Source organism: Girardinichthys multiradiatus, chromosome 13 (genome assembly GCF_021462225.1).
Source record: "Girardinichthys multiradiatus isolate DD_20200921_A chromosome 13, DD_fGirMul_XY1, whole genome shotgun sequence".
Taxonomy (NCBI): domain Eukaryota; kingdom Metazoa; phylum Chordata; class Actinopteri; order Cyprinodontiformes; family Goodeidae; genus Girardinichthys; species Girardinichthys multiradiatus.
The window spans coordinates 32449680-32465133 of NC_061806.1; the positions used below are offsets into that span (position 1 = coordinate 32449680).

The 15454-nt window shown below is 36.0% G+C and overlaps 1 protein-coding gene across 5 annotated transcripts in view; it reads right to left on the minus strand.

Moving 5' to 3' along the window:
- The window catches only part of LOC124879192 (gastrula zinc finger protein XlCGF26.1-like), a 44810-nt gene extending 29610 nt beyond the window's left edge, over positions 1-15200 (minus strand). The window contains exons 1-3 of one of the 5 annotated variants that reach the window (XR_007040972.1): positions 14900-15037; positions 13401-13469; positions 12440-13322 (exon numbers count right to left, since the gene is read on the minus strand). Coding sequence is in view for 4 of the 5 variants with exons in the window: in XM_047383615.1 (XP_047239571.1) it covers positions 6427-8189; positions 14900-15068 (1932 nt within the window). In the remaining variant the exon portion in view is untranslated. Of the gene's footprint in view, positions 1-1905; positions 2226-5929; positions 8190-12439; positions 13323-13400; positions 13470-14899 lie in introns of those variants that run through there. The other 4 variants (XM_047383615.1, XM_047383620.1, XM_047383619.1 and 1 more) reach the window with 4 other exon arrangements.
- Positions 15201-15454: the final 254 nt, after the last annotated feature.

The following is a 15454-nucleotide window of genomic DNA, read 5'->3' on the forward strand; positions in this document are numbered from 1 at the left end:
AAAATAATTTATACAGGATTAATTAGATCAAATATTGATTATGGAAGTATAATTTATGGATCAGCAGCAAACACTCATCTTATAAAATTAGACAATATACAACATCAAGCTTTAAGAATTTGTACAGGAGCAATCAGAACCAGTCCAATAGCAGCACTTCAGGTAGAGATGGGAGAGATGCCATTAGATCTACGAAGGAAACAGTTAGCAATAAATTACTGGATAAATTTACAAAGCAATAATCCGGATCATCCCACACGTGATATTTTAAAACCATGCTGGGAAAAAGAAAAAAAACAAGTTAAGAGTTTTGGTTGGATTATCAATAGTATAGCAGAAGAATTTCAAATATATGAAAAAGAAATAAGTTCAATGTTGCCTTTGCCAGTGGTGCCACTGTGGCTATTACCAGAAGCAGTGATGGATATGGCTTTGATGGAAAAGAAAAAGGATCCAAAATGTAGATTAGATTCAAGTATAATACAGGAATATATAAACAATTACTATCATTATGTCCAGATTTACACAGATGCATCAAAAACAGATGAAAAAATAGGAGTAGCATTTGTAATACCAGAATTTAAAATAAAAGTAGGAAAAATAATTACAGATGGATTATCAGTATATTCAGGAGAATTATTAGCCATATTGTTAGCAGTGCAGTGGGTGGAGGATATAAAACCATTAAAAACAATCATTTGTTCAGACTCAAGTTCAGCATTATTAAGTTTAAAACATAATCATTCAGAGGGTAGACCAGACATTTTGTTGGAAATAAAACATACTTTATTTAGAATACAAAGAATGGGATTAATATTAGTGTTTTTATGGGTACCAGCACATGTAGGAGTTGGAGGGAATGAGAAGGCGGACAGGATAGCAAAGAAGGCAACACAAAACAACATTAGCTTTATAATAAATATTAGTAGGTCAGAGGCAAGAAATATAATTAAACAGAGAATCAGGAAAGAGTGGCAAAAAAGGTGGGATGAAGAAAAGAAAGGAAGATGGTTTTACAGAATCAACAAGATAGTAGGAGAAGTAAGAACAGGAAGAAGGAGCAGAAAAGAGGAAAGATTAATTACAAGATTAAGAATAGGACATACAGGACTTAATTCTACATTGTTCAAGATGAAGAAACATAATACAGGAAAATGTGATTATTGTGGAGAGGAGGAAACAATAGAACATGTAATATTGAAGTGTCAGAAATATGAACAAGAAAGAACAATTTTAAGGAGAGAATTTGTAGGTATTAAAGAAAATTTTATTTTGAGAGATACTTTGCAAAGAAGTTTAGGTAGCAAACATATTCAAATTATAATTAGATTTTTCAAAAGCACTAAATTAATAAATAGAATTTGATTGTTGTAATAGTAAATAAGATTTAAAACCATGAAGAACCACACTCCATACCAGTCGGTGGCGGTAATGCACATCATAACGTTATTTGCCAACTGCCAAAAATAATACAAGAAGAAGAAGATAAACTAAGTTATGTTTTAACAGGGGATGTAATCCCTTTTTCACACAAGGCCATATAGGTTTGGATTTTTGTTCTCCCTTAATAAAAAGCATAATTTAAAAACTGTATTTTGTGTTTACTTGTGTTGTCTTTGACTAACATCTGTATTTGTTTGATGATCTTAAACACTTCTAAGAAATAAGAATTAGGAAGGGGGCAAACACATTTTCACAGCACTGTATAGACTGTAAGGGAGAGATTAAACTCCTTTCAGGTATTAGCAAGTTCAAGGATGATCCACCAGTGCACCTAATTTGAGGACATTTCCAACCACGTTAATGGGGGACGTTAATGCGAGATGTGATTAGAATTGCTTTAAAATGCTAACCGAATCCCACAACTTTTCAGCAACAAACCACAGCACTGATGAGTTCATTTACCTATTCGGTGAAGGATTATCAGGGGTATCCGGGTGAAATCCAGCAGTATGTGATGACCATCAAACTCTTCTTCAAACTTGACGACAACGTCCTTAAATTCTGTTAACGTTTCTTCAGCAGAAGTTAGCTGCTCGCTGCTAAGCTCTCTATGAGACTGGTTGTAAGACATTCTTAGCAAAAACACTAAGTTATTCACCTTATAAACCTCAAACGTCGTAAAATGACCTCAAACAGGGAAGCTGATACTGCTAGAGACGTTTAATTCTTCTTCTTCTTCTTCGTCGTCGTAGTCGTCGTCTTCTTCGTCTGCTTGAATTTTTACTGGCGTTTGGTAACTAACAAATGTACTCACTACCGCCAACTGGTTCGGAGTGTGGATGGACAAATAATAAAAAAAATTAAATAAAAATATAATCCCTAATGTAATGTAATCTTTCAAACATAAATCCTGATAATTGTTATAATTGGAATGATTTTGTAATAAGTCAATAGAATCCAGCTTTACTTTTATTTCTGTTAAACATTTTATAGGGTGTCATTTTATTTTTATGCTGACAAAAATAACAGAACATATGCTACAAACTCATCTTCTCGGCAGTAATCACAATTGTCTGTATTATCTCTAAGAAACTTTCTCGTTTGTGCCTATGTTCTTTTTTTAGAAACCCTGTAAAACCAAGAGCACTGCCTACAGTTTTTTCCATCTTTCACTCATTTTCTGCATAATAATCTGCTTTCCCTCTTCTTCACTGGACTTACATATTTGTCCACAAAGCAGTACTTAGTAGCCTCCAGTGCACATGCCAATATTTGAGGGCACCCATATAACAATTTGCTGTAACTGTCTCTCTGCTAGTTATCAGGAAATCCTGAAGGAAGCCACCAGTTAGGATCAAAACCGTTCATGCTGCAAAAAAAAAAAGACAAAATGGCTTTGTGGTCTAGTCAAAGTCTGTACCTATATTAGATAGAGATGCTCTGATCTTACCTTAAGACTGTTCACGTTCACCCTCCAATGTTACAGTCTAAAACATTTCTGAAAAGAGCAAGCCAAAATTCCTCCACGGCGATGTTAAATATTTATATTTATAAATTTTGTATTCATGTGCCTATTAACCTAAAACCCAAGACACAGAGACTGCAGTTAAAAACAGCATTAGGAGACACCAGTGTACCCAGTACTGACCTGTTATGAAATCTTTTCTTAATTTTCAACAACAAATCAACTCTATCTATATTTAAACCTGGTACATTTAAGTTTGAAGTAATCTTTTGATTTTTACCGATGTGTTTCTCATAAAAATAAGTCAAATTTGTTTTGGAGGGTCAGGCCAAGAGGCCTGACCTGAATTAGATCTGTGCTGTGATGGCAAGGAGGCCTTCCAACCTCAAAGACTTGGAGCTGTTCACCAAAAACTAATCCTCAAAATACCAGTGGAAATATGCAAGAAACTACTCATAAGAAAGGGTTGATTGCTCTCGTATCAATACATATTTTTATTGGTTATCAAGAAGGCTATAAATAATTGTCAACATACTTTATTTTTACTGAGATGTATATAAAAATAATAATAAAGAATCAACCATGACACTCCTTTTACAGTGATAATCTTTTGAGAGAAACGCCGGCTGAAGATCATATAACAGTACGAAATTGATCTTAATTTTTGATGGAAAATTTTCCAATCAGCGAAACTCAGAAATGTTTTTAAAATATCCAACAGAACTCTGTTTGCATAGGTATGTCAACCGAATGAGCTTGCTTTTTATTAGGCCTGAGCAGTTAAGCACTGTGAATGCTTATTGTAATTCAAATGTTTAGTATTATTATTCATTCACCAAATTAATTTGTCCTTTTTGGAAGCTTTAACATAGTAAAAACTCATCAAATTTGGCATAGGCGTCAGATGTGCATGAAATTTACGTATTTTGGGGATTTTGCAAAAGTCGCAATGATAGTGGCTCAACAGCTCCCCCCTCACCAATTTTACTAAACACCCTCCTCATTTACCTTAGTTTATTGTACAGTGATAGTTGGTATACTCTGTTAAAGAAAGTTTTAGTGCCTTGCTTTGGTTTCTACTTGATACTCTGGAGGATCTGATAAAAGTATTCAAACCCCTTCTGTGTTGTTCTATTCTGTGGCAAAGGTTAGGACAGATGGTTCTGTTTAGTCTTAGAGAGATGGTATCTCAGCCTTCTGTCTTCACATTTGTATGATATAACATGTATGTCACATTTATGGCGTCACATTCCTGCCGGAAATCAGAGGAGCGTATTAAGCAATCATGCGCTGTTGTGATTGCTTAATACGTTCCTCTGATTTTTGGCAGGAATATGACGTCATAATTCTGAGTGACAATCATCAGTCTCTGGACTGGTAAATACAAATTTTTCTACCACAACTAGTAAAACTCCCCAAGAGTTACCTAAATCTCTATCGTAACAGGAAGCCGGCCATCTTGGATTGAATTTATGCATGAGGCTTGGAAGTTTTCTCTTATGGTGCTACAATTTATTTTCATTCAGAGATAAGATCATGTGATCCAAAAGCTGAGACAATCAGCAAGAGTTACTAACAAAATCAAACTCTAAATCTATTACTTACCAAATCAATATATATTTACATGTATTAAGTGATAATAAATTAGTAATCAAATAAATAGGATGAATACAGATAGATAATTGATCTAGTAAAAATCATGTTTATTACATTATAATAAAAATACGTTTAAGATAGGGATGGGCATACTCACAAATATATTTTACAAATGTTTTTTACCCTGACATCACAATAATTATCTCACCACGAGTTCCCTACATAAAACAGTGAAAGAGGCAAGACATATATATATATATTTTTTTTATAGACAGGGTTCGTACACTTTTCCTACAGTAAAATTCAAGCACTTTTCAAGTATTTTCAAGGTAAACTTTTCTAACACCAAACTTCGGAACAGTATACATCTCTGTGTGCCTTTTCTTCATTGAGCTTTAGAACTACAGGATACAGAGTTCTCCATATTAAGGGAGACTTTCAACAGTCTAAAATACCTTGCAGCTGATTAAAATTCTCCAAGTTGTAGAATTAATATGAAACTAATATATAGGCCATAGCTACTTTTTAAGTAAACCATTAAATCATTAGCTAACAACTCTTTACTAGCGTTTTTAATAAAAAAGGTTTGATGACAGAAAACCTTAGCTCAAACCATCCTTCACACAACCAATTTACAATTGTTACAAGCTAGCTTAAATTTAACATTCCCTCCCACTACTACAGCTTACCGCTTGAGAGCATTGACTCTCCCATCGTGAAAAGCTGCAGATCCTTTATACATATGTTGCAGGAACCTGCTTGAGGATTTGGTCGTCTTTTAAACCATGTTTTGTATCTAGCATTTTTGAGCCAGCGGTCATTAAAAGTGCAACTGCTGGGCATGCTGTTTTCTCCCACACACACCGGAGACGTGCACAACAAGCAAGACACAGTTACGTGCTCAAAGTAGGTCCGCTTCAAAGCTATGCCTGAAGACGCCACCGGTCCTTTCATCAGGTGATGTCTGCTGCTCACACGCCGGTATTACGAAAAGGAACAAATGCTCTCTGAGCGGCAGCGAGGTTTTCTGAGACTTCATTAAAGGCAAAATGATCGCTCTCTATTTTGTGCCTTTAACATCGAAATATCAAAAGGTTTTTAACCAAACTGTTAGAGGGCTATTACAAAACTGCGCAGTTAGAATATCAAGCACCTTCACGGACTTTGCAAACCATAACAAAACACCTTGTTAAAATGCAAGCATTTTCAAGGATTTTAAGCACCCATACCAACCATTGATGAACAAAGGAAATTCAAAGTTTCTTATAGGACATCAAAAGAAAGAAAAAAAGAGAGAAAGCATAAACATAAAATTATTGCAAAAAATAAACGTTAAAACACTGAAATTAAAAGGCAAATTAAAATCCGACTGTGGACTGTCTGTTTAATTTTCGAATTAATATCCCATAAACATTTGGTCTTCAATTTCACAGACAAATTAATTATTGATCAGGTTTTTGATCAAAAGATGCAGTAAACAGAAATGGTTTCAAGGCTGATTTTCAACATTCAAAATATGACACATGGGTGAGCTCTCGTGAAGTTTTACTTTCAGTCTTTGATTGAAACATTTACTGTAACTTGTTTACTTTGAAGATAAAGATTTCTAGCCTTGGTGAATTTTCATGTCTCATCTATCTCATTTTTATGTCATCAGATAAATTACAATTTATACTGAAACTTTTCCCACAGGTTATATGAAAAACATTTCTCACCTGTGTGAGTTGTCATGTAATAAGCTAAAAAGTATGTTTTATGTATTAAAACTTTCCCACAAGTCATATAACAGAAAGGCTTTGATCTGGTGTAAATTCTCATGAACTTTCTACAATGTAATTTTTTCCAAAGGGTTTACATGAAAAAGCCTTCTCACCTGTGTGAGAAGTTATACAACTCCTTCTAGTGAAATGTTTTCCACATAGCTAACATAAGAAAGGCTTCTCACCTGTGTGAACTTTTATGTGGTCAGTTACATGACGTTTTCTAGTGAAACTTTTTCCACATAGTGTACATGAGAAAGGCTTCTCACCTGTGTGAGTTCTAATATGGTCAGATAAAATTTGCTTTCTACTGAAACTTTTTCCACATAGCTTACATGAGAAAGGCTTGTCACCTGTGTGACTTCTAATGTGATCAATTAAGCTTTGTTTTCTACTAAAATGTTTTCCACATTGCTTACATGAGAAAGGCTTCTCACCTGTGTGACCGTTTATGTGGTTAGTTAAGTGTTGTTTTCTACTGAAACTTTTTCCACATAGCTTACAGGAGAAAGACTTATCACCTGTGTGAACTTTTATGTGGTTAGTTAAGTGATGTTTCCAACTGAAACCTTTTCCACAAAGCTTACATGAAAAAGGATTTTCATCATTGTGAACTTTCATGTGGCGAGACAAATGACATTTTTGACTAAAACGTGTTCCACATAGCTTACATGAGAAAGGCTTCTCACCTGTGTGAAGTTTTATATGATTAGTTAAGTTATTTTTGCAAGTGAAACCTGTTCCACATAGCTTACAAGAAAAAGGCTTCTCAACTGTGTGAAGTTTTATGTGGTTAGTTAAGTTATGTTTGCAACTGAAACTTGTTCCACATAGCGTACACAAGAATGGCTTCTCACCTGTGTGAAGTCTAATGTGGTCAAATAAAGTTTGTTTTCTACTGAAACTTTTTCCACATAGCGTACATGAGAAATGCTTCTCACCTGTGTGACTTCTAATGTGGTCAGATAAAGTTTTTTTTCTAAGGAAACTTTTTCCACATAGCTCACAGGAGAAAGACTTCTCACCTGTGTGAATTCTAACGTGGTCCGATAAAGTTTGTTTTCTACCGAAACTTTTTCCACATACCTTACATGAGAAAGGCTTCTCACCTGTGTGAACTGTTATGTGGTCAATTAAGTTTTGTTTTCTACTGAAACCTTTTCCACATAGAGTACATGAGAAAGGTTTATCACCTGTGTGAATTTTCATGTGGTTAGTTAATTGATGTTTTCTACTGAAACTTGTTCCACATAGTTTACATGAGAAAGGCTTCTCGCCTGTGTGAACTCTTATGTGGCTCTTTAAGTGATGTTTCCACCCGAAACGTTTCCCACATAGCTTACATGAGAAAGGCTTCTCACCTGTGTGAGTTCTTAAGTGACGAGATAAATTGGTGTTTGGACTCAATATTTTTCCACAAATCACACATGCAGCATGGCTTTCAATTGGGGGATTTCTATTATTTTTTGTCAAGTGACCATTTTGAGAAAGATTTTCATCACAGATTTTATGTGAATACAAGTCATGTTCAGTTTTCTTGCACCTTTTTTGTTTTGAACTGTCTTTATGCTGTCTGGTTTTCTGAGCGCTATTTTCGCTGATTAATCCTGAAGCTTCAGGATTGCTTCTTTCCTGATGCTGGTTTTCAGCTTCAGCAGAGTCCTGAGAGACAGACTGGTTTCTGTTCAGTTCAGGTTCAGCGTGGTATAAATCCTCATTGGAAGGAGTCACCACAAATATATCAGTCTCTTGCTTCATCACATGCGGATCTTCCTCCTTATTTATGGAAAGCTCTTTTTCCACTTTTATTTGCAGATGTTCTAGCTCATCATGTTGTTTTATCTGTAGAGGTTCTGGTTCCTCTTGGTTACAGAGCTGTTGGTCCATGTTAACCTCCTCCTTCTTGATATAGTGCTGTACCGGGTCTGGATTAAAAAAAAAGGAGAAAAAAGCATTTAAGTAAAAAAAGCACACTTATTTCATCTAGGTTAAAATGTAATGGAAAGTACTGGAACCATCAAATTATTATGGGTTGCAGTTTAAAAAAATTATCATTGAGAACATAAACAAAACAGTATATTTTCCATTCATCTTGCAGCAAATATCAGGGCTATATTAGATTATATTATTGTATAATTATTCAATCTGTCTTATATTCATTAATCAGTTTATCAGTGTAGCATGAAGTCTTTTACTTTGTAAAGGAAAAATCAATACCATTCTTTTGAAAAAAACCCAGGGTTTCATATTTTTCAGTGTAAACATTTATTTTTTAATCACAGATATAATCACGTCATTCAATGGCTGTGAGAAAAATCACCGTAAGCTCCTAATTTACTGATTATAAATAAATAATGAACTATCAACAAATATGAGGTTGAACACTGACAGATGTACAAGTAAAAATCACGCTCAAGAAATCTCAAAATATGTGAGTACATCTAAAATAAAATTAGAACGTCATGAAAATGTTTAATATTTTGTCACTATGGTCAGATATTTAGATTCCTTACACACAGTGAAATATTTTAAGCCTTTAATTTTATGTTAATTTAATGACTATGACTTACAGATAATGAAAACCCAAAATTCAGTGTCTCAGAAAATGTGAAAAGATATATAAAAATACTAGAAACTAATGGTGTGACAACCTCATCAACTAATTACCTCATAACACCAAAAAAGGGTGTTTCTAAGCATTTAAATGGTCTCTCTAACAGGGTCAGAAGGCTAAACAATCATGGGGAAGACTTCTTGCCTGGACAGATGTCTAGAAGACGGTCATTGACACCCTCCCCAAGGATGGTAAGCCACACATTTTATTATTTTTTTAATGTGTCCTGTCATGGCACATAAGGGATACCATACAGAAGCAGGCAGGCCACCTGGAGGTGTACATTTGTAAGTGAGGCAAAAATGATAGAAGGCCTGCAATCCACAGCACCTAAAAGCAGCAAAGGGCAGGTAGGCCCGGCCGCAGCAGTCCCTGGCAGCCCGACGCAGCTTCTCCCCAGGGCAACCATACACTCGCACAGAAGTAGGTGGAGCAGCAGCCCCAGGCCAAAGAGGCACAGAATGAGAAGCAGGGCACAAAGGCACAGAGCTTAAGATTTGTCTTAGAATTTTACCTCGGTAAGAAATGTTATTCACAAAGCACCTTAGACCTTAAGAGAGCTCCTCAGGTAAAAAACTGTTAAGTGTAGTGAGGAGGCCTTTTGGTGAGCCTAAGAGTGTCTTAAGCAGAGAGGATGACGGAAAGACCGAAAGAAGAGAGATATTCGCCATACAATGAAGAACAGTGAATTAATAAGACACTACAGGCTCGATTGCGCAGGGATAAACCCCCTAAACAGTCGCATAAATGGGCACATAAACTTCTATAACAATCATACAACTATTAATATAGAGAAAAGATAAACTGTATAATTCCCCTAGGAGGAAATTAAATAGTTTCAGCAGCAGGACATGTTGAAGGTGCACCTCTAGTAAGGTAATTTTAGGATGGATAAATAAATATAAACAATAAATAACTATGAATAAAAAGTGGAAAGAAAATGCACAAACAATGTAGTACAGAAGAACATAAATACTATTTAGAGAAAAGAAAATGGAAAAAATTGGAAAAAGATCAAGTAAAATAAATGAAATGAGGTGAATAAGTATTTACTGTATTGTACATGATGAAGTCAGCAGCCATAGCCTAAATGGTCATCTACAACACCCCCTGTCTGCTAAGATGCTCGCTTGTGTGGTCCAGTCTCCTCTCTAGCTTTTGATTGCAGCAGATACTAGCTGGTATCTCACACAAAAAACAGCGTATTGCGTCACTTCCTGTTTAGATTAAAAAATCATTTAAGAGGAAACCATGAAAATCTCCTAAAAATAAAACTCAGACAGAAAAGAAAAATAACACAATTAAATGTGGCTCATTGAACAAAGAGCTCTCTCTTCGAAGACTTTGCTAGTTAATGACTTAATTTGTGACAATCTGATTGATTTATTTTGTCTCACAGAAACCTGGCAACAGCAAGAGGATTATGTTACTATGAATGAGTCAGCTCCTATTGATTATTTAAATGATCACATACTTCGAAATACTGGGCGAGGAGGAATAGCAACCATCTTTCAGTTCGATTAATTGATTAGTCCCAAACCAATTAATAGCTAGATCTCTTTTGAATATTTTATCCTTAGTTTTCCTCATCTAAACTGCAAAGAACTAAAACCACTTCTGTTTGTCGTCTTGTACAGTCCACCAGGCCTCAATTCTCAAATTTTAGATCAGTTCTCAGACTTCTTACCTGATTTAGTGTTAAATACAGATAAGTTCATTATAGTGGTTTTGATTTTAACATTCATGTTGACACTGAAAGTGATAGCCTAAATATAGCCTTTAATGCTATTTTAGACTCAATTGGCTGTGTTCAAAATATTAGCAGACCTACCCACCTCTGTCTTCATTCTCTGGACCTTGTGCTGACATACGGCATTGAGTGCAAAGAAATAATATTTCCTCATAACGGTGTCATGTCTGACTATTTTAACAACCTTTAAAGAATCTGTTCCTCTTTTAATTTCCTCATTCTCACAGAAAAACACAGATGAGGGCAATTATTTTATTTCTTCCCATTCACAAACTGATTCTCTTGTTCATAGTTCTACCATCTCATTGCATGGTGCATTAGAGGACGTAGCCCTCCTGAAAAAGAGGGTACTTATTTATAGGAGGCTGGTTCCCCTTGTGTAATTCAGGGCTGCGTACTTTAAAGCACAACGTTAGAAAATTGGAAAGAAAATGGCACTCTACACACCTAGAGGGCTCCTACTTGATCTGGAAAAATAGTATACTGTTATACAGTATACTGCTATACAGACTACAAGCATGTCTTGAAGACATAAAAACTAGGATGACTTTACATTTTCTGCTTCTAAATTCAGACAATACAGAAATTGTCATCTTTGAAAAAGAAATTACTTAGTCAATCACTTAACCTGGATGGCATTAAATTGACCTCCGGTAATAAAGTAAAAAACCTTGGTGTTATTTTTGACCAGGACAAGTCATTTAAATCCCATATTAAACAAGTTTCTAGGATTTCCTTCTTTAATCTCCGGAATATTGCCAAAATTAGAAATATCCTATCCAGGAGTGATGCTGAAAAACTAGTCCATGTATTTGCTACTTCAAGGCTGGACTATTGCAATTCTTTACTATCAGGATGTCCACAAAATGAAGTTAAAAGCCTTCAGCTGATCCAAAAATGCTGCCGCAAGGGTTCTGATGAAAATTAAAAAGGAGAGATCATATTTCTCCTATTTTAGCTTCCCTTCATTGGCTCCCTGTTAAATTTAGAATAGAATTTAAAATTCTCCTCCTCACATATAAAACCCTTAATGATCTAGCTCCATCATACATCAGAGATCTGATTGTTCCATATGTTCCTAACACAGCACTTCGTTCTCAGACTGCAGGTTTACTGGTGGTTCCTAGAGTCTCCAGAAGTAGAATGGGAGGCAGATCCTTTAGTTATCAGGCTCCTCTCCTGTGGAACCTGCGCCCAGTTTTAGTCCGTGAGGCAGACACCCTGTCTACTTTTAAGGCTAGGCTTGAAACTTTTCTTTTTGATAAAGCTTATAGTTCGCTCAGGATAACCTAAGCCACTCTATCTCTGTAGTTATGCTGCTAATGGCTTTGACTGCAGGAGGACATAATGACCACTTTAACTCTCTGCTACATTCTCTATATCACTCTTGAATTTTGCATTATTTATTTCAGCTTTTAACCATGTTCTCTCTGTTTTTTCTCTTTCTAGAAGCTCGGATCTGGCTCTGTGTTTAGCTGTGGCACCTTCCTGAAGGGGGACATCGGCCAAGCTGCTGCTGCCAACAACTTAATGCTCACTTAAACAGATGATAAACTTAGCCCTGTCTTTCAGTGTTAACCATGTCTCTCCTAGACATAGCTACTGACTGAGCTTCTACTGTGATTAACTATATGCGTTAGGGGTGTGAATTGGCAAGAATCTGGCGATACGATATGTATCACGATCCACGTGTCATGATACGATTTATCCAGATATATCCCGATACAGTAACAAAGATGATATGCTGCGATTTTTATAATATAGCTCTGGAAAACCTCACCTGTACATTAATACACCTTCCACACAAAGAATACTGTATGAAATACATTTTATTTATTTGTAAGAACTTACAAACAAGTTTTTAAGCAACAATCTCTTCTGCTTGCAGGATGTTTCTAAAATAAAAAATTAAATACTTTCACAACAAAAAATATTTCAGTCTAAAATAAATACAAAGGCCTAAAAATGCCTATATCAATAAGGTTAATCCAGTTTTAAATAAAAAGTGCAATCCTGCTTAAGTCAACTTTCTGAGGTAGCAAGAAGGCTTCTAGATTGAACAGCTGAATGAATATTAGGTTTCAACTTTAAAGTGCCATAAAAGACATTCTTATCAGCATTTCAAATGCTGCAATCTGCCTGGTACAGCTTGTACTCGTTCAAAACATTTGTTAAATTTAACAAAAGTCTATGCCTGAACATAAAAAAGGGAAACAACCAATTAAGTGTTCACATGAGTACTGTTGGCACATCGGTGCTTATCTATTTTTATTTTTTTATCTTAAGATTCTTGTGTAAGAACAAAAGCTGATCTACGTGGCCAGCCTTAAGAACACTTCGTTGAGGGGACATAATGTCTCCTGCAGTGTAGAAAACTCTCTCTGCAGAGACAGTTGTACCAGGAATGCAGAGGAAACAATTTGCTATCCTATCTATATGAGGGTAATCTGCAATATGCTTCCTCCACCAGTCGAGAGAGTCATCACAAAGAGGCAAAGGGGTTTTGTCCCTAAACCTTCTAACCTCAGTTGTTGCAATCTCAGATTTCTGTGCAGTGTCCTTTGCAAAGGCAAACGTTGTACCAAACAGGTCAGCCAAAGCGCATGATGCTAGAGGTCTCTTCAATGGTGGCTGGAGGTTGGTCTCTGGTTGATTGTTTTCGTTATGTCACTCTTTGTCCTCCTCTCTTTCTTGCTGTTGAAAATCAAAAAAAAGTCATCAGTAATTGTAAGATATAAACAAAATATATAAATCAATCAGTATTGCACTTACAATATTTTGCTTTTGTATCTCAGCCACCACAGCTTCAGTCAGTCTTCTGTATATGTCAGCAGCCTCTGCCTCAGAGAGGAAAAGTAGATTCTTGAACCGATGGACAACAGCTGACGCAATGTACAGGGTCTCCTTGCCATTGACATATCTCTTTTTCAAATTTTCAGCTATTGCTTTCTTTATGTCCTTCATTATATCCGAATCATCAGGACTTCTGTGCCCACGACTAGCTTGGCATGAAGTGGTGCAACAAGTGACAGTTGGCATGCTCTCATCTGACATCACTAAAGTGGCATCTTTCATGTTCAGGTTTCATTGCTTTAAGCACATCTTCAGCACATGTGATGTCTGACTGTCAATGTGAAAATGTCCTTCTCAGTTTTTCTGACTTCATTGGAAACAAGTGCGGCACAAATGGCTGGTTGGTGTTCTAAAAGCCTCTCAGTCAGGTCGTAGGAGCTATTCCAGCGTGTAACGACGTCTGTGATCAGTCTGTGCTTTTGTAGTTGGAGTTATTCCTGTTTGAGCTTTAGCTGATGACTAGCTACTGCACTGCGCCTAAAGAAGCCAGTGACACGTCTAACTCTGCCTAGTAGTCTGGCCACCGCTGGTAGTTTAAGTGCTTTCACAGATTCGAGGTTAAGGCTGTGCGCAAAACACTGAATGTGGCTAATTTCTGCTAGCCTAGCAGCCACTGCCATGTTGGCAACATTATCATTAACTACAACAGGATTTTTAGCACTCAAGCCCCATTGCTCCAGAGCTTCACGAAGTAAACCTGCAATGTTTTCTCCCGTGTGGTTCTTGTGCATGGGCTGCGTTTGCAACACATGGGACACTAACTTCCACTCGATAGCTATATCTATAGATATGTATCTATATATAGATACATATAAATACATACATATATACACACACATGTATACATATATATATATATATATATATATATATATATATATAAAAATGTATTTAAAATATATGTTTATATTAAGAATCACACAATCCAATTTATTTGTGTTCGTAATACTATCTGGGGAAGAAAATGTCTTCATCAGTTCAAAGTCACAAAACACTTTATTGCCAAGCATGGTTCAACATGTACGAGGATTTTCTTTGGTGCTACACTTTGACAAACGTACAGCTGATATAAATAAATTTGGAAATATTTAGTTCCCCTCATTCGGTGATATTTGGTGCATCCAGCAGCTATATAACAATTCACACACCCCTCCTAACTTACGTCCTATTTCTTAAAAACATTTAACTTTAGTGACAACTGTGTGCAGCTTTGTTTCACACTAACGCTGTTATGTTTAGATTTTTGCTCGCCACCAATAACGTGAAATGTATCGGGATGCATTGTGGGTAGGGAATCAGCTCAGTTTATTTTGATCCTTAAAGAAAACTTGAGAAACGCTTTTAAAATGCTAACCGGATGCAAGAACTCTGCTTAAATCTTACCAGCAACAAACCACAGCACTGATGTGTTCATTTACCTATTCGGTGAAGGATTATCAGGGGTATCCGGGTGAAATCCAGCAGTCTGAGCGGACCATCAACCTCCTCTTCGTATTTGACGACAACGTCCTTAAATTCTGTGAATGTTTCTTCAGCAGGAGTTAGCTGCTCGCTGCTAAGCTCTCTATGAGACTGGTCGGAAGACATACTTACCTAAAACAGTCAGTTATTCACCTCACAGAACACAAACATCGTAAATATGGCCTCAAACAGTGGGGAAGCTGATTCTGCTAAAAATCACGTTTGACTTCCTGTTCTTTCTTTTACTGGAGTTTGGAAAACAACATATTTGTGCACTACCGCCACCAAATGGTAAGGGGTGGGGAAACAAATAATTAAATTCAATTACGAAATAAAAATATAAACCACAATGTTATGTAATTTTTCAAACAAAAATCCTGATAGCTATCACAATTTGAATAATTTTGTAATAAATCAGTAGAATCCAGCTTCACTTTAATTTTGGTAAAAATCAGGTGTGTTATTTTATTGTAATCCTGCTGATACTTTGACAGAATATGCTTTACATACTC